General features: G+C 45.5%; 1 protein-coding gene across 1 annotated transcript in view; it reads right to left on the bottom strand.

Annotated features, from left to right (window-relative positions):
* Window positions 1–1,754: 1,754 nt before the first annotated feature.
* The window catches only part of CD81 (CD81 molecule), a 77,425-nt gene continuing 54,070 nt past the window's right edge, over window positions 1,755–25,109 (bottom strand). The window contains exons 3-8 of the mRNA XM_084631141.1: window positions 17,822–17,919; window positions 12,634–12,708; window positions 9,476–9,592; window positions 8,431–8,532; window positions 7,639–7,737; window positions 1,755–6,155 (exon numbers count right to left, since the gene is read on the bottom strand). Of these exons, the coding sequence (XP_084487267.1) occupies window positions 6,093–6,155; window positions 7,639–7,737; window positions 8,431–8,532; window positions 9,476–9,592; window positions 12,634–12,708; window positions 17,822–17,919 (554 nt within the window). The 3' untranslated portion in view covers window positions 1,755–6,092. The remainder of the gene's footprint in view (window positions 6,156–7,638; window positions 7,738–8,430; window positions 8,533–9,475; window positions 9,593–12,633; window positions 12,709–17,821; window positions 17,920–25,109) is intronic.

The raw sequence follows: 25,109 nt of genomic DNA, 5'->3' as shown, positions 1-25,109 counted from the left end.
GTTATGGTGACGGAAGGCCTAATGCAGAAGGGAAATTTAAAAGGCACAGTTGAGTGGACAAGGGTCTGATTTAAGAGGAGAGCTGTGTAATTCCGAGGTACTTGGTGCTCGTGTAGATGCCCCATCATCCATATACCCACCACATGCAAACAGGCCATATACCTCTGTTTTTGCTAAACCTCATTACATGTATAAATATAAAAATGTGCTCAACTGTCTTCACCCTACCTCCTTCCCTTTCAAAATCTGCTTCTATCTAGCTGCAACCCAAACCAGAAGGTCCTTCTTAGCTTGGGAGAGAGAAAAATGAGCTTTTGCAGCATTGCCCCTGAATAGTTGGTGAAGAAAGTGTTGCACCACCATTGTATAAAGGAGAATATGACATTCAAAAAGGCCTGTTTTTGAATGTCATGTTTTGATTAACTATGGAAGCGCCTCAAAGTTTCTCGAATCAGGCCTCGCCGCCACCCTCTTATAATCAAGTGGCTCATGAAGAGACATTATACAAAGCCATAGGAATCGAAGAAACAAATATGCCATTGGCACAACACCGGAACCATGGCAGGAGAGCGTGGGACAATGGGGATAGCTACTGATGAATGTGATCAGAACCAAAGTGCAAAAGAGGAGCATGAGGCCAGACCACTCACCCAACTTTTGTTTGAGACTCTAGAACCCTAACAGGACACTTCAAATGATTCAAAATATCCGGGGGGTGGGGAGGGTGTGGAGAGAAGGAGGACAGAGATAAGTTGTGCGGCTAACTGTTTAAGAAGCTGGAGTAGAACTGGTGGAGGGGAATGGTACTAAGAACTAGCCATGGTAGCTCAGCTGGCATGTGTGTTTAAGGTCAATGAATTGACACCATCCCAAGGCAACCTTTTTCCTTTCAGTGCAATGAGCTGAAGGTGCCTCTTGATGCACAAAATAAAGCTATTAAGGTATGCCTTATGCGTACTTCCTATTTTACATTTCTCAGCAGCTGAGTGATGTTTCTTCAGAGGCTTTGGAGAATCTGGACACCAACAGCCCTGAAGGAACAAATGCATTTGGCCCAGTCTGCTTTTGCCCAGATCTGAAACCAGATGCTCAACGATGCACAGAGAGAGAGGTGCTAATTCTATAGACATTTACTATCTAACTTTGGAAGACAGAATTTAGTACTGAGCCCATTCCAGTCCAATTGTGGACTGACATAAAACAATTATGTGCATGACTGAGTGATCTGCTGTGCAAGGAATTATTAAGCACCATCTGAGCCAGAAGCTGATGGGGGACTCTTAAAGTTGTGTCACAGATTATCTACACCAGAGGAGCTATATCTGTGTGAACTGAACTGGGAAAAAAACCAAAGAAATTTGTGTGAATTTGTACCTGGAGTGTTTTAAATATCACCACACTGGGATATGTACTGCAGTGCTTCTGATTAACCCAGGGAAAAGGCATGGCATTGATATGTATTCATTTATTTGTAATGCTTCCAATAAGGATTTAAAAAACAAACAAACAACCCCACCCCCCCAAAAAGTGGCCAACACCACCAACATGCACATGTCTAAAAGGATAGCTAGGGGCCCTGGAAAGTGTGGAAGTGGGAGGGGAAACTTGTCAAAAATAGGACTCAAAATATAGACTTATTAATACTCAGGGAAGTTAAGGAGACAGGGTTCACCCAAGCTTGAATTCAGAGCCCCCTGTTTCTCTTTGAAGAGGCGGCTGGGATCTCATCCTTGGAAAGAGACAAAAGCTGACAACACTTTTTTTGGTAAGTTTATTGTTTTTAAATATCCATTTTGTAAAGTAAAGTAATTGTTGGACTCCATTAACATTCAGGTAAACAAGTGAAAAGACAATGGATGGACATGATGTCTTAGCACAGGCACAGCCAAAGGGAGCAAGGAATGGAGGCTGCTTGTGTTTTGGGGACAGTCACACAGGACACCTCTCCCTCCCGTTCCTGTTTCAGCAGAAGCAATGGTGGGAGCCTGGAGCCAACCTGGGATGCCTGTACTGCCGATCATGAAAGGTACAGGGGATGGGTAGGGAAGGGCAGTTGTGGGATCACAGCACTGTACTTGCCCCTCTTGCTCACTGCAGGAGCTTCATCAGATGGGGCAGATGGCAGCAGTCAGTTACCCCTTGGCTGGACCATCTGACACATCAGAAAGCCATTCCGTTAGGTCGGGGAACAATGAGCTCTTTGGGATATTCTCAGTTGCTTTTTAGCCACCACAGGCCTTTCTGAATTTTAACCCTCTCGTCATTTTGGAATACATACTAGCTCCCCCACTGCTGCCCCTCCCAAAGGAGGGCACCTGTGGCAGCAACTGCTGTTGGCAAGAGCCATTTGCCTTTACTTAGCTTGATTCTGGATGTCCCTCTCCAGCCTGCCCATTTCTCCTCCTCCTCCATCATTCCAGAGGCCTGGCTCTGCCCATGCTGCCACAGCCTGGCTCATGAAGCATCCTGGTGTTAAGGTGAACTGGTTGTAAATCGTAGAGCATGGTCACACTATACACACTATGATTAACATTAGATTTTTTTTCTTAAAAACAAACAAAACAAAAAAACAAGGCATCTGGAGGAAGAAGTTAAACACACAGCTTTGTGGCATGCTCCATAATATAAAAGAATCCCAAGCATTCAGTTCAGCTGGCAGCAGCTCTGTTTGACTTTCTAGCATGGGTCTTCAAACCCAGCCCTGGTTAGTTCCCTGCTCCTGGCCTCCCGCAGTGAGATGGGGCTCTCCTCTTCTTCCTTTGCCTTATGACTGTTTTCTCAATGACCGGTCGTTTCCTCTGGTTTCTGTTCAGAGGCAGTGTTTGTGCGTATTTATAGCCCACAGCCCTGATCCTGCAAAGCCCTATGCAGTGGACACCAATCCTGTCTGTAAGGGGTCTCCAGGATCAGGCCCTGGGTCTGTATGCTTGCATGTGTGTACACATACATAGGCAGGATAGTCACTTAGCAGGAACATGGGGCCTGTGTTCTGCTTCTCTTCCTCCTCATCTAGCTTTAGGACTGGTTATTCAGATACAGGGCAATGTCCCTTTGGATACTGAGCAGTTCTCAGGGATAACTTGGGGGGAGTCTACTCTCAAATTTTCACATACCCCTGCCTCCATTCTGCTTAGGCCTCCCCTTCTCAGGAGTTTAGGACAGAGAAGACCAAAGGGGGTTGTTTTTCCTCAGCTGTTCCTCAACTCCTCAGTCCATTCTTAAGCATGGCAGCTCCTTCTTTCCCTCCCCTGGCCTGGCGGGCTGACAAACAAGCAATGGGACATGGGAACACTCCTGTAATAACCCTGAAGAGAAATGGACAGGGCATTAATGCCACCCAGTGAAACCCATCTTTCAGCTTCCTTCAGTGACCTCCAGTACCACTCTGTGTTCTCAGGACTCTATTCCCTCTAACCTAGTCCCAAATCACTGCCGCCGCCACCACGTTCAAAAACCATTTCCCCAGCCTTTAGAGCTCCGAGTTCCATCAGCATCTCTTCCATGCAGGCTTCTTCTCCAGGGCGGGAGGCTGCATAGGTAGCTGACAACTACAAGGCCACCACTAGAGTGCGAAGTGACTAGTTACTTTCTGTTATGTAGTTCGGGGGCAGATGACAAATTCCAGCAATCCCAGAGCACTTTTTGACCAAAGACTTTGCTTCTGTGTTTTCCTCCCACACTTATCAGGCTTCAGCCCAGCACACTTCTCAATAGTCGCTTCTTCCCACTTGCTACTGCAAAGGGCAAGTCTAGTACCTTAAAGCTACATCTAAGAACGTGCCTGACCTGCACTTGCTTCTTTGGAGACCCAGCAAATCTTCAAACAGAGCTCCAGCTACTGACACAATATTAACTGAATACTGAACAATATCAAATATACGGTATAGGAAAAAACAAAACTGAAATGCTTAATGGCATATTTATACATATTTATCAACAGTCGACAAAGAGGTGGCGAGTTACACATCCATTCTGTATTCTAACAGCCCTGATGCACATATATGTAAACACACATGCTCAGCTGATGCATCACATTTTACATTTAGCCACATATCAGAGGAGGTGACCCTAAAAAATGTACAGTGGAGGAGGCACCTGGTGCACAATCTGTTCTTGTTTCCAATGCATGCAAAATGGACATTCAGAGCAATGTTACTTTAAGGCTGCTTCTCTGGTTAAATTACTTCCCGCCCAACCCCCAATCAATCTAGGCTGTGTTGATACATCTCTTCCTTAGGTTACTTTTTTTTTTTTTAAAAGCCCTTATGTGCTTAAAGAGGCAAGAAAGGGAAACAAGGAGAAAAAATAAGCCTCTGGATTGATCAATTTGCCCACTTGTGGGAATCCCTCATTCAGCATGTAGCAATGGCTGTGGTATCCAACGCACAATGGTGAAGGGACGTGTATGGCCTAGAAAGAACACAGGATCCCCCTCACCCCAAACCTGATTTGGAACACTCTTCCTTTTGAAAGTTACAAAAGAAACACTTCAGGGAAACAGAAACATCCCTTAAAAGGGTGGACGGGGGCGGGAAGAGAGAGAATGCAAGAGGAACCTCAAATCTTTACTGGGCTGAGAATAAAAACATCCTGCTTCTGCTCAGCCAACAGCTGCAAGATGCTGTAGTCCCCAACTCAAGTGCCCATAAGGGGTAGGGAAAAGTGAAATAGTTTTGTTTAAAATATATCTATCTATACATATAGAACATCTTTGAGAGAGACAGACGGTTTATTACATAGGATTTGAGGCACACAGTATCCTCTATGTACAGGGCAATAGCGATTCTGTTAGTCCAATGGAGTGGCATACAGTTAAAGCCACACACATTTAGTTGGTAACATCTAGCTTGGATTTTAACCCACACAAAAAGGTATGTTCAAACTGGTGCCTTCTTAAATCCTGAATTTCCCAGCTTGAGCGAGTTGGTTTCCAACTTTTAATGTAGGTTTTAAATTAAGGGCTTTTAAAAAACAATGTTTCTTTAATAGGTTACGGGATTTTTGGCATAATTACAACATATATGACAATATGCAATGAGCAAGCAAAACTGTATCAAAGAGAATTATGATGCAAAGACAACATTAGTTTGAAATAACATGAAAATACACCCAAAAGGCATCCTGCATTTGTTTTGTGGAGGATTCTGAGTGTTCCAAATCTCAGCGCTTACCTACCCTCCCCTTTTTAAGGTATCATTTATACGGAAGTATTAGTTCAAATTAGAAACTAACAAAACCAGACTGGACAGTAAGCCCCCAGGAACATAAAGCAAATTTATTTTTCAGTCATTTGTAGAATTTGGGGTGGAAAAATCAGGGTAAGAATTCACTCCTTGGCTATGAACCCGTGAGACAGCTTCAGCTCTAAATGAATCGGTCAATTTGGTTTTTTTGTTTTTAAATGAGTTACAAACTCCATGGGAAAAAAAATCAAAAGTTAGAATTTAAAATTGTCACTATTCAACTCTCATGTTTATTTAACAACATAAAGAGTTCTGATTGGAACAGGCTATCTCCACTTGAACGACTATGTCCCCGGCCTCTCATTTCTACCAGGCTTTGCACACCAAGTCAAACTTTCCTATAAGCAGCTAGGGAATGCCATGGAGTCAGGGCCATGGGGAAAAGAGAGGAAAACAAAAAACCCTGCTTCAGTTTCCAGTTATAAACTTAAAACAAAAAAAAAACAAAACAAAAAACCAAGGCAAAGGTGTTCATTGTCCTCACAAGAGGCTGTAGCCCGCTGCTCTGTACCTCTGTGTTTCTGCACCATAAACATCATCACTGAAATAATGGGGAGGACCAAAAAAAAGGGGGGGGGGTCAGAATCGCTGGTACAGTAGCTTTCCCTACCACACAAAACTGATGTGTAACTAACTCAGCCACAAGATCATGGGAAAGTTTTACTTGTTTAAAAAAAAAAAGTAGTTTAAAGTAAAAATGATAAGTACTGCATGGTAATATTGGAAGTATTTATATACATAGTTTTCTTTGTCGTCTTTTGTTGAAATGTCTCCTGGTCACTTGGTGGCACTTGGGGTCCCTTTTGCACGGTCATCTCCAACCTTCCCCCCCCCCCAGCTCTCCACTTCTCAATACACGGTGCTATTCCTTATGCCACAGCACAGTATCATGCTCAGGATCATTTCGAAGATCTGTAAGGAGACAAAGCTACCAGTGAAATTCTCATTTGTAAGCCCCAATGACCTAAGATAGCCCCATCCATTATCTTCTCCTGGGTAGAGCTCAAGGACACAGAGAGTTTGATTCACTGGTCTGCTGTGCCAATCCAGGACCCCATCATCCTTCCTCCACTTCTGGCACAAGAGGAAGTGGGGGTCATGTCATAGGCAGAGCCATGCTATACCTATCCTCCACTGACTGTAAGCCAGTTAGGCTCTCAGCTGCTCTAACTTCATCTGGTGTTGGGTACAACAGGATTGGGACACTGCAACTGGCTGTTTCCTGAGGTCACTCTACCTCCACTGTGTCAGAGCAGAGCCTGGACATTGTTGAGAATTCAGCTCATAATTTACAATGCAAGAACAGGACAATGGCCCATCTAGTCCTGGTATATTGCCTCTGAAAGTAGCCAATGGATGCTTTGGAGGAAGAAGAAATCTCATATAGACTAACTGAAGAAATGTAGGAGGGAAATAAAATTGCTTGCTGCCTCCAGCTGGGAGATCCACGTGCACCCTGAAGAACAGGACAGAGCACTCTTGTAACTTCATCTCAGTTAGAGTGGTTTTTAAAAATTCGTAAGTGTCTAATCCCCTTGTGAAATTTAAAATGATATACCTCAGTAATACCCTGCAGCAGAGAGCACTACAGGTTAGTTGTATTTTGAGTAAAAACATTGCCATAGTTTCTAAAAGGGGCACCTGGCAAAATTCATAACCACCACTCGTTCTGCTGTGGACCTCACGAGTTAGAACTCAGAGCAGAGCAGCAAGCTTGGAGACTGTTACTGTGGTATTCAGTGTCTGGGTTGCAGGACAGGGGACAACAGAAGACAGAGCACTGATGGGAATGAGTATTGGAATGGACAAGGAAAGGGGCACTGTGCTCCTGGCTAGCTCTCTATCTACACTGAGGTGGGAAGTGAGTGCATCATGGGAAGGAAAACAAATTCCTTCCAGCACGAAGCCTTGAAAGGCAGGCTGGAATTAAAATGGTTTTCAAGGGAGATGAGATGGGGCAACAGGTGAAGTCATTTTGCCTTTACGCTTCAGAGACTTGCCTCTAAATATGACTCTGGTTACAATACTCCAAGTCTGATGTCTCCGACCCTACTCTCTAGTGAGTCTCCGTCTGTGTTATGGAGCCAACACTCAACTCGGCACAGTTGGGATCTGTCAGGATTGAGGTGCACTGGGACAGCTGGAGAGGCTGGGGAAGAGCTTTCTCGGCAAACAGGGCAGGAGAGGTCAGTTTTGTGGGGGACGCCAGTAGGAGTTTCAGATCAGTATTAGCAGTAGAGCTACATGGAGAAACATAGCCCATGCCGTGTTAGTGAGTCAGTGGTAGCCATGTGCTTTCACAAGCACTAGATTTATGGTTTCACTTTAAAAATCCAGATGAAAGTCAGAGTTTAAACCATACACCCTCATGTGCTGCACCAATATTCACACTTACCATGATCACAGCCACCACAATGGCTGCAACACCGATCAGGTACAACTTCTCTGAGAACAGCTCATCAATCTTCTTATGACAATCCTGGGGTAGGCGACCCTAAGCAGAGGAGAACGCATGTCAGACAGCTTGGTCTCTCTCTCTCTAGTTGTACACCAAGGCACATTTGTACAGGAAGAAGTGGAGTTCAATGTTTCTACTATCCCTCCCCCTTCCCATGCAACTTCATGGCATAATTTCCTGGGCACAGTGAAATCAAAAGTCCAATTGATTTCAGTAGGAATGAAAATTTCACCCCTTTGGTAGCTTCCAGCACCTTATTTTCTACATTTTTGAAGAACAGCCAAGTTGGAGTCACCCCTATCCCCTAACCATAGCATGCAAGAGTAGCACCATGCCCTGGACTGACTTCCTGTGGAGGATTTCCTTGGTGCTGAATAGCCAATCTATTTCCAGTGGGGCTGTCAATGCTGAGGAGATGAGTTTCTTATCCTTATTCCTTTACTATCCCCACTTATTCCCCCCACCCCCACACCTTTGCCAGCAAGCAGAGAGGGCTGGCTCCTGAGGGGAAATTAAGACAGAAGACAGATTGTTTAATTCTGATGCATTGCTTTCTTCCCCTTCTTGATGGGAGAGTGATGGGGAAGTCAACTCCAATTCAAGAATTGGGACTGAGCAACCCGTTACCCTGCAAGGGCAAGTTTCCTGGGTGTGTCAAGATTGTAGTAGGGCTCCATGGACTTGCTCCCTCACCCAACACTGTACGGTAGAAACAGCAGCCATCCCTACCTGGACAACAGTTTCCACCAAGGTTTGTTCCTTTGGACAGAGATCATTATGCATGACCGCGGTGCCTATGGCCATTATGGTATTTGCACCGCAGCAATCCAGCTATATGTAGAGAGAAAACAGGGTTAGCAGGCTGCATTTCCAGGTCACAGGTACCAGCCTGGCTTGTATGGAGAGTACCAAACCTCCAAATTCAAGTTCTGATTTCTATGTAGTGCAGTGGCTGGATAGGATAATCCTACGAGATGTGTACTCCTGGCCCCTGGAGATTCCAGAAGATCTATCTAGAGCCAGAGGAAATGTTGGACAAATTAATTGGAGCTGAGCTCCTCTTCCATTGGATTCTATTTAATGGAGGTATGGGATAGCTTCAGGGTAAACAAAAGGGCTTTTATTTAAACTCGGACATGACTTAATGGGCTCCATGTTAGACAGAATACTATGTGGGCACCTCCATCATCCTACCTATCTCAGGTAGCTATACAACATGCCTAAGCATCCAGGGCAAAATATTAAGATCTGGATGTAATTTAGTTTCCAGTGGGCCCTGCTCTTGCCATCCCTTGGTTCAAATACTCAGACCTGGCATCTCCCTGTCACCATTCCTTCAGCTCCTCATTGCCTGTTATTTCACAAGCCTTCTGAAAAAAAGAGATTTTTTTGCACCAAGCTCTGACCATCGCTAGGGTTGAGCTAACTCAGATCTTCACAGCAAAGACCCTGTGCTGAGAAAGCCTTGATACCAGCTCCTGATCATGCTAATGTCTTCGCTACACTAAGTCCAAGGCACCAACTGTTCAACCTCACTGCCTCTTCCTTCACAGGAGGAGCAGTTTATGCACAACAATGCTTATTCCTGACTACTTCTGTAAAGTCCCACAAACTGAAGGAGGGCTCATCACACATGTCGGTCGGTCAAATTACTCTGAGGTGCATATCCCCTGTGGATAGCTGGGGACCTTTCATTTGGAGGTAGTACTGCGACTGGGTAGATTATTTTTATGCCCTGTGGAGAGCCCCCACATAGCTATCCCAGGCACCTTACCGTTTCATGGAAGGTCTTCACCACAGTTTTCGCATTAGTTGCATCAGAATCTGACTGGTCTTGTTGCAACGCTTGTTGCAATGCTTGATCGTAGAATTGCTTCACGTCTTTGGCAACCTGCAGTGGGAGAACAAGAAAATCCCTCTTACAGTCACAGAAGATAAACCTAAACAGATCCTTCCAACTGCTTTGCAAGGCAGCAACAAAGTGGCACAGATGCCAGGCAGCCCAGCTAGTCCCCAGTCACTGTCATTCCCAGATGAGCAAGAAGAGCTGGGCTGTATTTGTGACAATTATGGCAATATCCTGGATAAACCTTGCTGACCTAACTTAAACTTAATTCAGATATGCTTGGCGTTCATTATATTAAAAATGTGGGGGATCGTATGCAACTTCTTTAGAATCATAGGACTGGAAAGGACCTCAAGAGGTCATCCAGTTCAGTCCCCTGCACCCATGGAGGGACTACATATTATCTAGACCATCCCTGACAGGTGTTTGTCTAACTTGCTCTTAAACAGCTCCAATGATGGGGATTCCACAACCTCCTTAGGCAATTTATTCCAGTGCTTAACCACCCTGGTTAGGATGTTTTTCCTAATGTCCAACCTAAACCTCCCTTGCTGAAATTTAAGCCCATTGCCTCTTGTCCTATCCTCAGAGGTTAAGAACAATTGCTCTCCCTCTTCCTTGTAACAACCTTTTATGTACTTGAAAACTGTTATGTCCTCTCTCAGTCTTCTCTTTTCCAGACTAAACAAAGCCAATTTTTTTTTCAATCTTCCCTCATAGGTCATGTTTTCTAGACCTCTAATCATTTTTGTCGCTCTTCTCTGGACTGTCTCCAATTTGTCCACATCCTTCCTGAAATGTGGTGTCCACAACTGGACACAATACGCCAGCTGAGGCCTAATCAGCCCAGAGTAGAGCGGAAGAATGACTTCTAGCAGGAAGACCGGATTAATGCAATCTCTAGGAGATATTAGGAACTTCAAAGGACTTTTTAGGACAATATATGTAAAGTGGATTTCCTAGGAAATACTCAGGGGTGAGGGAAATGCAAATACTCTGAATCTTAGGAAATACTCCAGTGTGCTCCAATGCCACCCGCACCAATTAATGCAAGTGACCTTTAGTCAGGGCCATTCAGCAGAGAAGTTTACAGAGAGTAGCCTCTCCTTTGATCAGAACAGCCCCATCAGCCCTAGCTCCTCCCATGTTAGTTAGGAGGTGCATCAGCAGGGTGGATGGGGAGGAGGGTAGAAACAGACTGTCAGAATTATTAGCCAAGATCCCCAGCCACTGCACCCCTGAGCGCAGGGAGAACAGACACAACAAGTGTGATCAAGCAAGAGCCTGAATTACCCCCATTCATATTCAAATGTTAAATTAAATCACAAGTTGCGAACACCACTGCTCTCATCAGGTTGGCAAATCCTTGTCCTCTTTTAGGGTTTTATACTGCCGCCCATCCCCTTGGTATCGGAGTGTCTTCCACATAAAAATCAAAATCAAATTCTTAACTGGATTTTATTCTGTCACCTCTTGGCCTCTCGCCAACAATACCCAGACAAAAGTAACATTTTACATAGCCCACAACCATCCTGAAAGGGTTCTTATCCTTAGCTACAGAGCTTTTACTAATGAAGTAATGCTTTTCTCCTATGAATCATTGGTTGAATGTTTCCATCCACAGCTGAGTGAGTGAGGTCTCTCAAATGGAACTGACAACCACCTGCTTGTGTAGTTTAAACTTCTTAATAAAGCAATTGACTTTCCAACTCTCACCGCCACCCCACCCAATGCTAACTGTTTCTCCAAGCACAGTAAATCCCCTTCTCTTCTTGAGCCCCCCGATGGTGAAGGGACCAGAATATTAATGCCCAATTCCCGCCTCACTGTGGGATTGCCAAAGTTCTCACACAGAGACCGTAGATCCTTGGAGGACAGAGCATGCGTGCATGTTACACCAGTTTCTGAGGAGTGCTGTGCCAGAAGAAAGGTAGGGGCAGGTACGGAGTCAAAAGGTGGAGCCAGCCCTATCCTGCCACCCCTCTTTAGGGAACACTACTCTGGTCCCTGATGAGACATCTTCCCTCCAGCATCTCTCAATCCAGAAGACAGGGAGAAATCAACATGGAGACACTGGTGACGTTATGTAGGGAAGTGAATTGGTGTCTGGGAGGTGGGTATCAGCACAAGGCAGCTGCTGTGTGTGTTTTCATGGAGGGGTGGGGAAGAGGGCAGAAAAGGGAAGTGGTGCTTCTGTGGGGAGGCAAAAGGAGGGAGTTTACTCAGGTCCTGTCCTTCATTTCTGGCTCCTCAGAACACATATACTCATCCTGAGGCACCAAGGGTTAGACATCGAATACCGAGATTTCAGGCTGAAAAGTCCAAATAGGCTTGCCAGGGAGTAGGTCCATCATTCCCATCTCATGTGTGAGTGATCAGGACCCAGTGCCTGGCCTGTATACGGTCTCTGCATCTTGTGCATGCCTGGAATCTAAGACAGCAGCACTCTGCTCCTTGCATGATGAAAATTCACAGCATGTACACTGCACTTTTGAAGAATAGTAATTTCCAAGAGATCCCTTCTTACAATGTAACCTGGTCCCTGAGCCAGAATACTCACTGGGGTTTGGTGCTATGAGAGTCTAGAGATTCCCTTTGTGCTATGCAGCCAGGTTTGCGCTTTTTTTTTTTCCCACCATATATATATGCACACCCACATTACACTCCAGGACTCTATGCAAGGGTCCACTTGTGTTATTTGTATTGCAATAGCACCTAGAGAACCAAGCTGAGATCAGGGCCCCATTCTTCTAGGCACTGTACATACATTGTGTGTGTGTGTGTGTGTGTGTGTGTGTGTGTGTGTGTAAGGAGGAGTCTGCCACAAAATGCTTACTGCACTAAACAAAGGAAGTATTATCCCCATTTTATGGATGGGGAAGTGAGGCACAGAAAGGTTAAGTGACTTACCCAAGATCACATAGTGAGTCTGTGGTAGAACCAGGAACTGAACCCACAACTCCAGAGTCTCAGTCTATGCCTCAAGCACAAGACCATCATTCCACCGGTTGGGACAGAACCGTAGCAGACTCTTGCACAACCGCATGATTGCAGAGGAACAAGAGTTTCAGGGATATTTTTCTTACCAGATCTTTATTGACGAACCCCCAGATTCCAGCAGCCACTTCACAAGCAAACAGGATCACCAGGCAAGTGAAGAACTGTGAAGACAGATTAGGAGAGGGACATTAAGAGGCTTGACTACAGGGCAGAGAAAGGGGCTTTGGGGAGGGCAGCTCACAGTTCCACTGGAGGAAGAATGGGGCAGAATTGTCCCACCAGGGAAAAATATGGCTCAGCTGATGGGGACAGCAACGTGGCTTCAATGGCTCAAGGATCTGGTGGCAAAAACATTCTACATGCATGGCACCTGGAGAGACCCTTGAGCAATTCCACTCTGGGAACAATTCAGGCTGGTCTGGGTTGGGGAGAGATCAGAGACCTGTCCATCACTCAGAACAAGAGAGAAGGGAGGGGCTCTATGGGAAAAAAAAAAAAAAGATAACCTTCCTGGGCTTACAGGGAACGTTGTGCGAGCTTCCTGCTTTGACACAAGCCATTCTAGATTTGTCAGCATGGGGATAACAGCATGTACCAGCCGCTGAGGAGCGGCAGTGCGTCAGGCTGTGATTTATGGAGGGTTCTCTTGGCAGTTGCAGCCCTGCAAAGCTACTGCAGTTTTTTGCATAAATATGAACACACATGGCTCTCTCAGCCTCACCTTATTAGCACTTAACCCGAATACTCCACTCCTGCCAAGCCAGAACCTCCCTCTACAAGATTAATAGATTCCAATGCCAGAAGGGACCCACTGTGATCGTCTAGTCTGACCTGCACAACACAGCCCATAGAACTTCCCCAAAATTATTCCTAGAAAACATCTTTTAAAGAGACATCCAGCCTTGATTTAAAAATGGTCAGTGGTGGAGAATCCACCCCGACCCTCGATAAATGTATGCCTTCTTTCCACTCTGAATTTCGTCTCACTTCAAGTTCCATTGAATTGTGTTGTACCTTTCTGTGTCTGACTGAAGAGCCCATTATCCAAGATTTGTTTCCCATGGAGGTATTTAGAGACTAATCAAATCACCCTTTAAGCTTCTCCTTGTTAAGATAAGTAGTGATAGGCTCCAGGTGCCCAATCTATGAGGCATATTCTCTAATCCTTTAAATCATTCCCTTGGCTCTTCTCTGAACTCTCTCCAATTTAGCAACGTCCTTCTTCAATTATTGACAACAGAACTGGACACAATATTCCAGCAGTGGTTGCACCAGTGCCAAACACAGACATAAAATCCAACCTACTCCTACTTGAGATTCCTCTGTTTATGCATCCAAAGATAGTATTAGCCCTTTTGACCATAACGTTTCCCTGGGAACTCCTGTTCCACCACTGCCAGGGACAGACCTTTGGGTTTCCAGGAGGACCAGAGAGTTAATTTTCTATTCTGGCTTTGGGAGACTAATGAAAGAAGAAAGAGAAGCTAAATAACACTGGTCCAAGTCAAGTGCCATCTAAGTGTTCCTACACCATTCCTGTGGGGAAAGCATGGGGTGGAGAGTTCTCTGAGCATTTCCCACAGCCAGTCCTGTTACACCATTCCCTAGACCAACTCTCTGCTGGGAAAGGCTATTGTCCTAGTTGTTTGGCAGCCAACTTCATGGAAGGGAAGGGAAGAGGTGGATGTGCAGAAAGGGAAGAGGTGGATGTGCAGATGAAAGAATACATCACAAAAGGGAGCACCATATTATTGGCAATTGGGATTTCTTTCCCAGTTTCACTCACTCACACACATGCACAATGATACCAGGAAGACAGGAAAAAGGAGTTTTTAAACTGTACTTGTAACAAAATTATTCTGTTTTTGTGGCCTCTGATCTGGAACTTCAGAGCCTAGACTCCAATGTGTAAAACGAAAGGGATTACAAGAAGTAGAAGTGGTGCTCTATACAAAAGAGAGAACTTGAGGCATTTGTAGCCAGTGCGTGCAGTTTCAATTGTAACAATCCAAACAGTTGGGGCAAGGCTGCTGTAATTTCCAGACTGGACACTAGGTTTCACTCTTGCAGTTGGTATCCTTGGTGAGAAAAAGATGTTTATTTACATGTTCTTGGAAAGCTGCACTTTTAATAATTTTTGCAAGTAAGTTATGAAACTCTTCCTATATAAAGTTAATGTTCTGAGACACCCCCTCCAGATTCCTGACCAGGCACTTGGTACTTCCAAAGGAGCTTCCTCCCATAGAGGACCCAGGCCAGATTTCACACAGAGCCCAGTGCAAGCAGGGGTAGGATTTAGGGAGTTTGGTCAGTGCTGCCATACTGAAAACAGGAGCAAAAAAGCTCCAGTCAGACTCTGTGATATCAAAGCTCAGTGCCTTGACTTAAAGTGCTCCCTAGTGACATGGAATTCACAGAATCTATTCCTTACCCTTCTCCAGAACCAAGATCCTTACTACATCTTTCCTTATAGCAAAAGCCACGTTCCCAGGGTCCAGCTGGAAAGCTTGCCCTTCCATTTCAGGGGCTCCTGTTAATCTTTTGAAGGTCACATTACTGCAAAACAAGGAGTGCTTTATTTCTTGCCGTCCAAAAAGCTATCCAGCATCCCTCGAAGCAAAGCTCATGATGCATATGGTGTACGCATTTATTTGTGTTATTCTCTTCCTGAGTCTCCATTCAAATAGTCATTTCCTCATGCATCTTCTTACACTCCCCAAAGTTACATCCGTGGAGATGGCAGCAGTACAGAACTTTCAAGGTGTGCTAGGGGAGGAAAACCTTCCTCCTACCAGCTACATAGCGAGAATAGTGTCTGTGGCATTAGAACATATTCTCAATAGATCACTTCCGTGGTTCCTAGTCTTTAGCGCCTCTATCTCCAGTCTGGCTTTTGTGGACAATTTAAATGCCGTGGACTGGCTTGTATTACTCCTTTGTGATGAACATTTTCCCATGAACACCCATTATCCTCGGCCACACGGGGAGTGAGGTCACAGAGGGGAAATAAATACCTGGTGGGTTAAAACACTTTGCCTTGAAAGCTCCATGACTCAATGCACAGTAGCATCAGTTTCCTCATGTAACCACAGCTTATCAGGTGTCATTCAAAAGGTGCCTTCAGCCTTCCCTTGGCAAACAAAAGTGGGAGGGAGGGATGCAGTCAAACACTGCTAATCTCAGCCATAGCAATCAGTTTCATTATGAGGTCTCACGTAGATTCTATCATCTGCCCATTAAATCTCCTTCCAGACTTCAAAGGGAGGCAGGGTATTCAATTACTGTAGTTCCTTGGTTTTACAAGAACTTGCTGACAGAATATTCCCAAGGTCCTCAGGATCTCACTCAGATAACCACTGCCATATTTGCCAGTTGGTTCCTCTCACCTTCAACTGTTATTAGTAATTATATCTAGCTCTTCGATAGCACTTTTCATCAGGAGAGCTCAAAATGTTCTAGAAAGGAGATCAGGATCATTATCACCCTTTTATAGATGGGAAACTGAGGGGCGGGGAACAGAAATGACTTGCTTAAGATCACCCATCAGGCTGGTGGCAGGAAACCTGAGTTCTGTTCCTGGCTCTGAGTCCCAGTGTGGTGCTCAATCCCCTAACTGGAGAGTGCTGTGAAACATTTTCCCTTGGAAAGCCAGATAGACTGGAGTCTAGTCTAAGATTACAACCCAGCCTAGGACTAATTTTAAACAAATAAACTCCCGCACAAGTAGAGACTTTTGGGGTGCTGTGTTTTCTTTAAGGACAAACACAAAGAGATGGCAACAGGAAGCTGGCTCGTAAGGATAGATTTCTTTCCCAGAATACACAGGATGTACCATTGCAATGTGTCTTAATTCCAGGCAGTCCATGAACACACTTGAGCGCTGGAACTTCTCCAGCCAGAGTCCTTTACAGCACTGGGATTCAACGTGAACATGAACTTTCACCCAAAGTTGAGACCAAAACTTGCAAGAGTCAAAGAAAGTTCAGAAATCAATAGTTCCCTCATTCACCTCCTATTTTTCAAATTTTTAGTAGTTCTGGATTCTGAAAGTACCAAAATGTCACAAGAATGAGCTGGAAATATCATGGAATAGTCTATTGTGAAAACTCAGGAAACTGGACATATGATTAATCCAAACGTACTTCCCACTCTGAACACTAAGACCGGCGAAGAGTCCCTCTCTTTACTACCATCACAATCATCTCCATGCTCCAATGGTTTAGTTTACCGGGCCTCCATTATTCAGGTTCCCCTGTTGATAGATATATACTGGACCATAGAAACTGGCAACTGTTTACCACATATCTAAAGCACCTAGCTCAGTTTTAGGTGCTGAGTAGTCCCTACTGGAATGCCATGGTTAATAAACACAAAGAGATACGGTGGAGGTCAAGGTGAATGGGGACAACAGCATTGTGTGGGCTTGGTGTTTGTACAAATGTTAATAGAACAGAACCTGTCCAGTGTCCTGAACTGTTGGATCACACTGATAATGCTTGCTTGAATAACAAAGTGTCCCAGCATTTACCATGAAGGCCTCCCTGTGGTACTGTAGGAAGCTTAAGCCAAGCATTTACTCTTGGCCACAGCACAGTCAGTTAACCCTTAAGGAACTGGGTTATCCACTTGAGGCAGAAACTGATTTCCAGGGTTTGGGCAGTTTGTAGAGGACACTAGGTAAGGAAGGGGGGGGGTCCTCTGTCACTGCTTAGAGGCCCTGTGTCCAGAGTGGGACAAATAAATGCAGTGAGTCCCAACTGGCCTCATTCCCCTGTGACTGCTGGAATGAATCTCAGTGTGCCCTGCTTCCTACACCCTCCCATTCTACATTCTAAGCTCCTGCCCCCATCCTAAGGCCAGGAATCAGCAAGAGGCTGGTGACATTCACTAGCAGCACAAACTTTCTGAGCAAGGGAGACGGCTCCTCTCCTGACACGCACAGGGAATCTCACGTCCAAAAGAGTGGGGGGTGGTAGAGAAAGAGTGATACCTAGGGAGACTACACTCATCCTCCAAGAACACTGAAGCTATTTATACCTTTAGTCAGTGTCCGAAAGATTAGTTCCCATCATCGTCATCGACTATTAAAGATGAGTGAGAATTAGTCTTATCCAGTAGCCAATGCAACATTCTTCCCCGACGTGCTGCTCTCCAGTACTCCATTCAGTCCAGATTTAAACTACTCCCACTACTTTCTGCACACAAAATTTGGCTAGGTGACTGTTAAAAGATCTGCCTGATACCATGTAGTGTTCAAGCATTTGTCTCTCTTACCGTTCCCAGAAGGCACTGGGACTCCTGGATAGCACCGTAGCATCCCAGGAACCCCACAAACATCATCACTGCACCAACAGCAATCAGGATGTAGATCCCTGCAAAAGGGGAGACACACAGGCAGGACAAACACATTAGTGAAGAGTCTTCACCAGAAGCATTCTAGCATTTAACTAGACCTTAGCGCTCTGAAAAGCTAATTACAAAGTTTGGATAACTATGGCCCAGGAGAAGCATAGCAGGAGGTGCTGCAAGCCCAGATTGTGCTATATGAGCAGAGCCTGTAGAGAAGGTACTATGGCTGGCTCCATTCACTCTTACGAATACTTTACTTTAAAAAAAACAAAAATACCCCAACAAAAAAGCCCATCCCTCACTAAAATTCAACAGACATAATAAAAATAGAATAGAAGATAAATGTAAGGAACTGCTAGTTATGGTTGAGTTCCACTGTCTGCTTCAAGCCATTCCTAATGCCCATCCTTTACAAAAATTAAGAAGTTGCATATTATTGCCTCAGAGAGGTTTCTTTTTCAGATGAAAATGCCCAAAGACGATCTCTCAGTTTGAACCAATGTCTGCTTGATCATTGGAGTATGAAAATGTGCGTGTGAACACACACCTCAGAATCTGAAAGTGCCTGAAGCTAGTAATTTCAAACTGGTCCTATTTAAAAAAAAAAAAAATGTAAGAGATCGAAGAAGCCCATGATCTCTGTAAGCACCTCAAGCCAAGTCAGTCTTTATTAAAAATAAAATAAAATAAATAAATAAATTCAGTCAGTGAAATCAAAGGCAAATCATGCAAACAAAATCAATCGAGCAAACAAATAAAAAGTTACCCCTCCAAATAACTAAGGCAGTGCAATGCTGAGGTTGGGAAGTCGAGCACTCAAAAGTCAGAAGACCCTAGAAGTGAAGGTAGCTCCCACGATGTAGTGGTTTAGATTCCTTTTATCCTTGTAAACGTTAAAATGTATTGTTTGGTTTTAAGAGTGGGTTTTTCAGAAGTGCACATCATTGGCTTAACTCTGTTCCTACCAAAAAAGTCTACCATTGACTTCAATGGGAGCAACATTAGGTCAGTGTGGAGCACTTTGGAAAATCCAACCCTCTCTGCAGTATTTACTTATTTATTTCACTTTGGATTTTTGAGAACAAAAAAGGTGGACATCCCAAGCACTAGGCACCCTAAGATGTTACTTAAACAAATCAGAAACAATTGTGCAATACAGAGCAGTAACTAAACTATGCTTCAGTAAGACACGTGATTCAGTAAAACTCAGCCACCAGCATAGCTTTGTGAAGAACAAGTCACGCCAAACCAACCTAATTTCTTTCTTTGACAGGCTTACTGGCCTAGTAGATAGTGGGGAAGTGGTACACATGATGCAGCTTTATTTTAATAATGCTTTTGAGATAGTCGCACAGGACATTGTTGTCTGCATGAAATTACTATAAAGGTGGATGCACAACTGGTTGAAAACCCTACTCAAAAAGAGTAGTTATCAATGGTTCACTGGGAGGACATACCTAGTGGGGACTCCCAGAGGTCTGTCCTTGTCTGGTACTATTAAATATTTTAATTAATGACTTGGATAATGGAGTGGAGAGCATGCTTATAAAATCTGCTGGTTACACCAATCTGGGAGGGCTTGCAAGCACTTTGGAGGACATTATTAGAATTAAAACAACCTTGACAAAGAGAATTGGTCTGAAATCAACAAGATGAAATTAAATAAAGACAAATGCAAAATACTTCACTTAGGAAGGAAAAAAAATCAAATGCACAGCTAGAAAAAGGGGAATAACTGTCTAGGTGGTAGTACTGGTGAAAAGGATCTGGGGGTTACAGTGGATCACAAACTGAATGAATCAACAATGTGATGCAGTTGCAAAAAAGGCTTATATTCTGGGGTATATTAACAGGAATGTCATATGTAAGACACAGGAGACATTGTCCTGCTTTATTCAGCACTGGTGAGGCCTCAGCTGGAGCACTGTGTCCAGTTCTGGGTGTCACGCTTTACGAAAGATGTGGACAAATTGGAGAGAGTTCAGAGGAGAGCAACAAAAATGATAAAAAGATTAGGAAACCTGACCAATGAGAAAAGGTTAACAAAACAGAGCATATCTAGTCTTGGGGGTGGGGGAGGGAGACTACAACTGAAGAGGGACCTCATAACAGTCTTCAAATATGTCAAGGGATGTTATGATGAGGATGATGATTAATATTCTCTGTGTCCACTGAAGGCAGGACAAGTAATCTGCTTAATCAGCAGTAAGGGAGATTTAGGTTAGGAATTAGGAAAAAGCTTTCTAACGATAAAGATAGTTAAATACTGGAATATATTACTGAGTTAGGCTATGGAATCCCTGCCCTGGTCTACACTAGGACTTTAGGTCGAATTTAGCAGCATTAAATAGATGTAAACCTGCACCCGTCCACACGATGAAGCCCTTTATTTCGACTTAAAGGGCTCTTAAAATTGATTTCCGTACTCCACCCCTGACAAGTGGATTAGCGCTTAAATCGGCCTTGCCGGGTTGAATTTGGGGTACTGTGGACACAATTCGACGGTATTGGCCTCTGGGAGCTATCCCAGAGTGCTCCATTGTGACCGCTCTGGACAGCGCTCTCAACTCAGATGCACTGGCCAGGTAGACAGGAAAAGAACTGCGAACTTTTGAATCTCATTTCCTGTTTGGCCAGCGTGGCAAGCTGCAGGAGACCATGCAGAGCTCATCAGCAGAGGGGACCATGATGGAGTCCCAGAATCGCAAAAGAGCTCCAGCATGGACTGAACAGGAGGTACAGGATCTGATCGCTGTTTGGGAAGAGGAATCTGTGCTATCAGAACTCCGTTCCAGTTTTCAAAATGCCAAAACCTTTGTCAAAATCTCCCAGGGCATGAAGGACAGAGGCCATAACAGGGACCTGAAGCAGTGCCGCGTGAAACTGAAGGAGCTGAGGCAAGCCTACCAGGAAACCAGAGGGGCGAACGGCCGCTCTGGGTCAGAGCCCCAAACATGCCTCTTCTGTGATGAGCTGCATGCCATTTTAGGGGGTTCAGCCACCACTATCCAAGCCGTGTTGTTTGACTCCTTCAATAGAGATGGAGGCAACACGGAAGCAGGTTTTGGGGATGAAGAAGAAGATGATGATGATGAGGTTGTAGATAGCTCACAGCAAACAAGCGGAGAAAACGGTTTTCCCGATAGCCAGGAACTGTTTCTCACCCTGGACCTGGGGCCAGTACCCCCCCAAACCCACCCAAGGCTGCCTCCTGGACCCGGCAGGTGGAGAAGGGACCTCCGGTGAGTGTACCTTTTAAAATACTATACATGGTTTAAAAGCAAGCGTGTGAAAGGATTAATTTGCCCTGGCATTCGCGGCTCTCCTGGATGTACTCCCAAAGCCTTTGCAAAAGGTTTCTGGGGAGGGCAGCCTTATTGTGTCCTTCATGGTAGGACACTTTACCACTCCAGGCCAGTAACACGTACTCGGGAATCATTATACAACAAAGCATTGCAGTGTATGTTTGCTGGCGTTCAAACAACATCCGTTCTTTCTCTCTCTGTGTTATCCTCAGGAGAGTGAGATATAATTCATGGTCACCTGGTTGAAATAGGGTGCTTTTCTTCAGGGGACACTCAGAGGAGCCCGTTCCTGCTGGGCTGTTTGCCTGCGGCTGAACAGAAATGTTCCCTGCTGTTAGCCACGGGGAGGGGGGAGGGTTGAGGGGGTAGCCACGCGGTGGGGGGAGGCAAAATGCGACCTTGTAACGAAAGCACACATGCTATGTATGTAATGTTAACAGCAAGGTTTACCCTGAAAGACTGTAGCCACTGTTTTATTAAATGTGTCTTTTTAAATACCGCTGTCCCTTTTTTTTCCTCCACCAGCTGCATGTGTTTCAATGATCACAGGATCTTCTCCTTCCCAGAGGCTAGTGAAGTTTAGAAAGAAAAAAAAAACGCACTCGTGATGAAATGTTCTCCGAGCTCATGCTGTCCTCCCACACTGACAGAGCACAGAAGAATGCGTAGAGGCAAATAATGTCAGAGTGCAGGAAAGCACAAAATGACCGGGAGGAGAGGTGGCAGGCTAAAGAGAGTAAGCGGCGGGCTGAAGAGAGGGCTGAAGCTCAAATGTGGCAGCAGCGTGATGAGAGGAGGCAGGATTCAATGCTGAGGCTGCTGAAGGATCAAACCAGTATGCTCGAGCTGCAGCAAAGGCAGCTGGAGCACAGACTGCCACTACAGCCCCTGTGTAACAACCACCCTCCTCCCCAAGTTCCATAGCTTCCACACCCAGACGCCCAAGAACGCGGTGGGGGGGCCACCGGCCAACCAGCGACTCCACCACAGAGGATTGCCCAAAAAAAAGAAGGCTGTCATTCAATGAATTTTAAAGTTGTAGCTTCAGGGAGCTAAAAATCAACAAAGAGGGTGGCTTTACATCAGAGAGTATTTCAGGCAGGACTTCACGGAGGGTTCCAATAAGAAATGGTGCACCTAAGTTATTGTTCTTATTGGAACAAGGAGGTTAGTCTGGCCTCTGATTGATACATGGCTAGATTTACCTCGCTGCACCTTCCCTGTGAGTGACTGCAGTGTGACCTAGAGGAATGAGTCCCCTAGATGGGGTTGGGGGGGAAGCAAATGAGTACAAAACAAATCTGGTCTATTTCTTGTTTTGATACACTCCATCTATCTTTTACATCTTTGGCTGGCAGCAGAATGTGCAGAAAGACTGCATGCCATCCACATCTCATGGCTGCTCGGCAGAAGATGGTGCAATAGGACTGCTAGCAATCCGTATCGCCTGCCTGCTCACCATAAGACGGTTCAATAGGACTGACTGCAGGACTAAAGAGAATGACCTGGTCAAGTCACTCCAAATTTAGTCCCTGTGCCCATGTCTGCCCCAGGAGCACCTCGGACATGACGCTGACGGCTACCAGTCGTATTGTACCGTCTGCTGCCACAAGGCAAGGGGTTGCTGCTACTGTGTAGCAATGCAGTACCATGTCTGCCAGCACCCAGGAGACATACGGTGACGGTTACCTGAGCGGGCTCCATGCTTGCCATGGTATGGCGTCTGCACAGGTAACTCAGGAAAAAAGGCGCGAAAGGATTGTCTGCCCTTGCTTTCACAGAGGGAGGGAGGGAACGGGGGTCTGACGATATATACCCAGAACCACCCGCGGCAATGTTTTAGCCCCAAAAGGCATTGGGATCTCAACCCAGAATTCCAATGGGCAGCGGAGACTGCAGGAACTGTGGGATAGCTACCCACAGTGCAATGCTCCGGAAGTCGACTCTAGCCTCGGTACTGTGGAAGCACTCCGCCGAGTTAATTCACTTAATGCACTCAGAGCATTTTCTGTGGGGACACACACACTCGAATATATAAAACAGATTTCTAAAAAAACGACTTCTATAAATTCAACCTAATTTCGTAGTGTAGACATACCCCTTGTCACTGGAGGTTTAAGAACAGGTCAGAAAAACACCTGTCAAGGATGATTGAGGTATACTTGGTCCTGCCTCATCACAGAGGATATGGACTAGATAGTGGTTCTCCAACTTATTTGATCTATGCCCCCCCCCCTCCAGTTTGTGTCTGTAGTAGTTTACACACACACACACACACACACACACCAGTCACTGCTCTCCAGCTCTAAACGTAGAGTGGTGGCCGCTGGCTGGGTGCCCAGCTCTGAAGGCAGCGCTGTCCGCTAGTAGCAGCGCTGAGAAGGGTGGCAATACCACACCATCCTTAATTCTCCACTGCTTCTGGCGACGATACTGCCTTCAGAGCTGGGTGCCTGACCAGCAGTTGCTGCTCTCTGGCCACCCAGCTCTGAATGTGCCCAGTACGTTTCCCTTCCTGTCCCCCCCCGCCCCCGAATAGAATCATAGAATATCAGGGTTGGAAAGGACCTTAGGAGGTCTAGTCCAACCTCCTGCTCAAAGCAGGACCAGTCCCCAATTTTTGCCCCAGATCCCTAAATGGCCCCCTCAAGGATTGAACTCAAAACCCTGGGTTTAGCAGGCCAGTGCTCAAACCACTGAGCTATCCCTCCCCCCAGTAGTAATCAACACACCCCAGTTTGTTGAACCCCTGGACGAGATGACCTCTTGGGACCTGGTGCAGTCTTACATTTCTATCATTCTATGGCAGAGATAATACTGTGGGAGCAGCCTGAATGTTTAGACTCGCCTAACTTTAGGAGTGTTTAATGTCTCATTGTTAATGCTGCATTTATGCAACAGATGTTGTTGCTATGTACAACCACCAGCAACTGGAGGAAACCAGCTGCAAGGGAAACAAAGGCAACAAGGGTTGCACTGAGGCAGTCTGGAGCAGAAGGAAGTTCCACTCCATGAAACCCAATGGGATTTGCAGTCAGTGATACGGACTTCCTCATAGCAATGGGCTGGTAATGGTAACTGAAAGACAAAGTTATTAATTGTGGGAGGAAGCCAACTTTCTTTCTGCACTCTCCCCGACCACAACCTCTGAGCGTCAAGTATTCTGGTTACCATCCGAATCCACAGTGCTCAGGGAACCCTCCTATGGTGTCAGCTTTGTAGTTCTTGGAGGATGGGGCTTTTAAGTTCTTTGATGTATTTATATAGCACCTAGCACAATGGGATCCTGGTCCATGACTGGGACTCTTAGATGCTACTGCAATAGAAAAACACTCTTTCGGTATCCCCTCCATCCTCTTTCCTTCACACCGGAGTACCCCTGCATCCATCCATTCTCAGGCTGGTTGGAGCGGTCACGCAGCTCCCATTGCGAACTACTCCATTCCCCCACAACCAGGAAAACTTAGTGTGTTGCTGCTGAAGCGCTTCAAGGACCTGCCAACCCTGGTGACAGTCTGCTTTACACTCTAACACAGGGACACGCAGAAAAACTAGGTGGTCACAGAGACTTGTCAACTAGACCAGGAGTCAGGAAGGGGCAAGAGCAACTCCTGGTGGCAATGAAGCTCGTGGTAGTTGTAAACCATGGAAGATTTGGGGCCATGGGGACGTGCCAATAGTTAGAATTTTGTGCGCCTGAGAGTTTGTTCCAATTCAGACATCAGCTTAGCTGCCACAGGTCAAGTGGTGAACGATTGTTGTAAAGGGAGTAACAGACAGAGGGGATTGCTAGTTCTAGGAAAGTGCCATGGCAGATTGGTAGGAAGCCAATGAGATGGGGAAGCAGTGTTTTGGTGTGTGCATGGGTAGGAGGGCACAGAGGGGCAAGAGGTGATGGGAAGGCATGG

Source organism: Lepidochelys olivacea, assembly GCF_965140295.1.
Source record: "Lepidochelys olivacea isolate rLepOli2 genome assembly, chromosome: 6".
Classification (NCBI taxonomy): Eukaryota; Metazoa; Chordata; order Testudines; family Cheloniidae; genus Lepidochelys; species Lepidochelys olivacea.
Note: the sequence above shows the minus strand (reverse complement) of the source record. Positions and strands in the feature narration are given on the sequence as shown.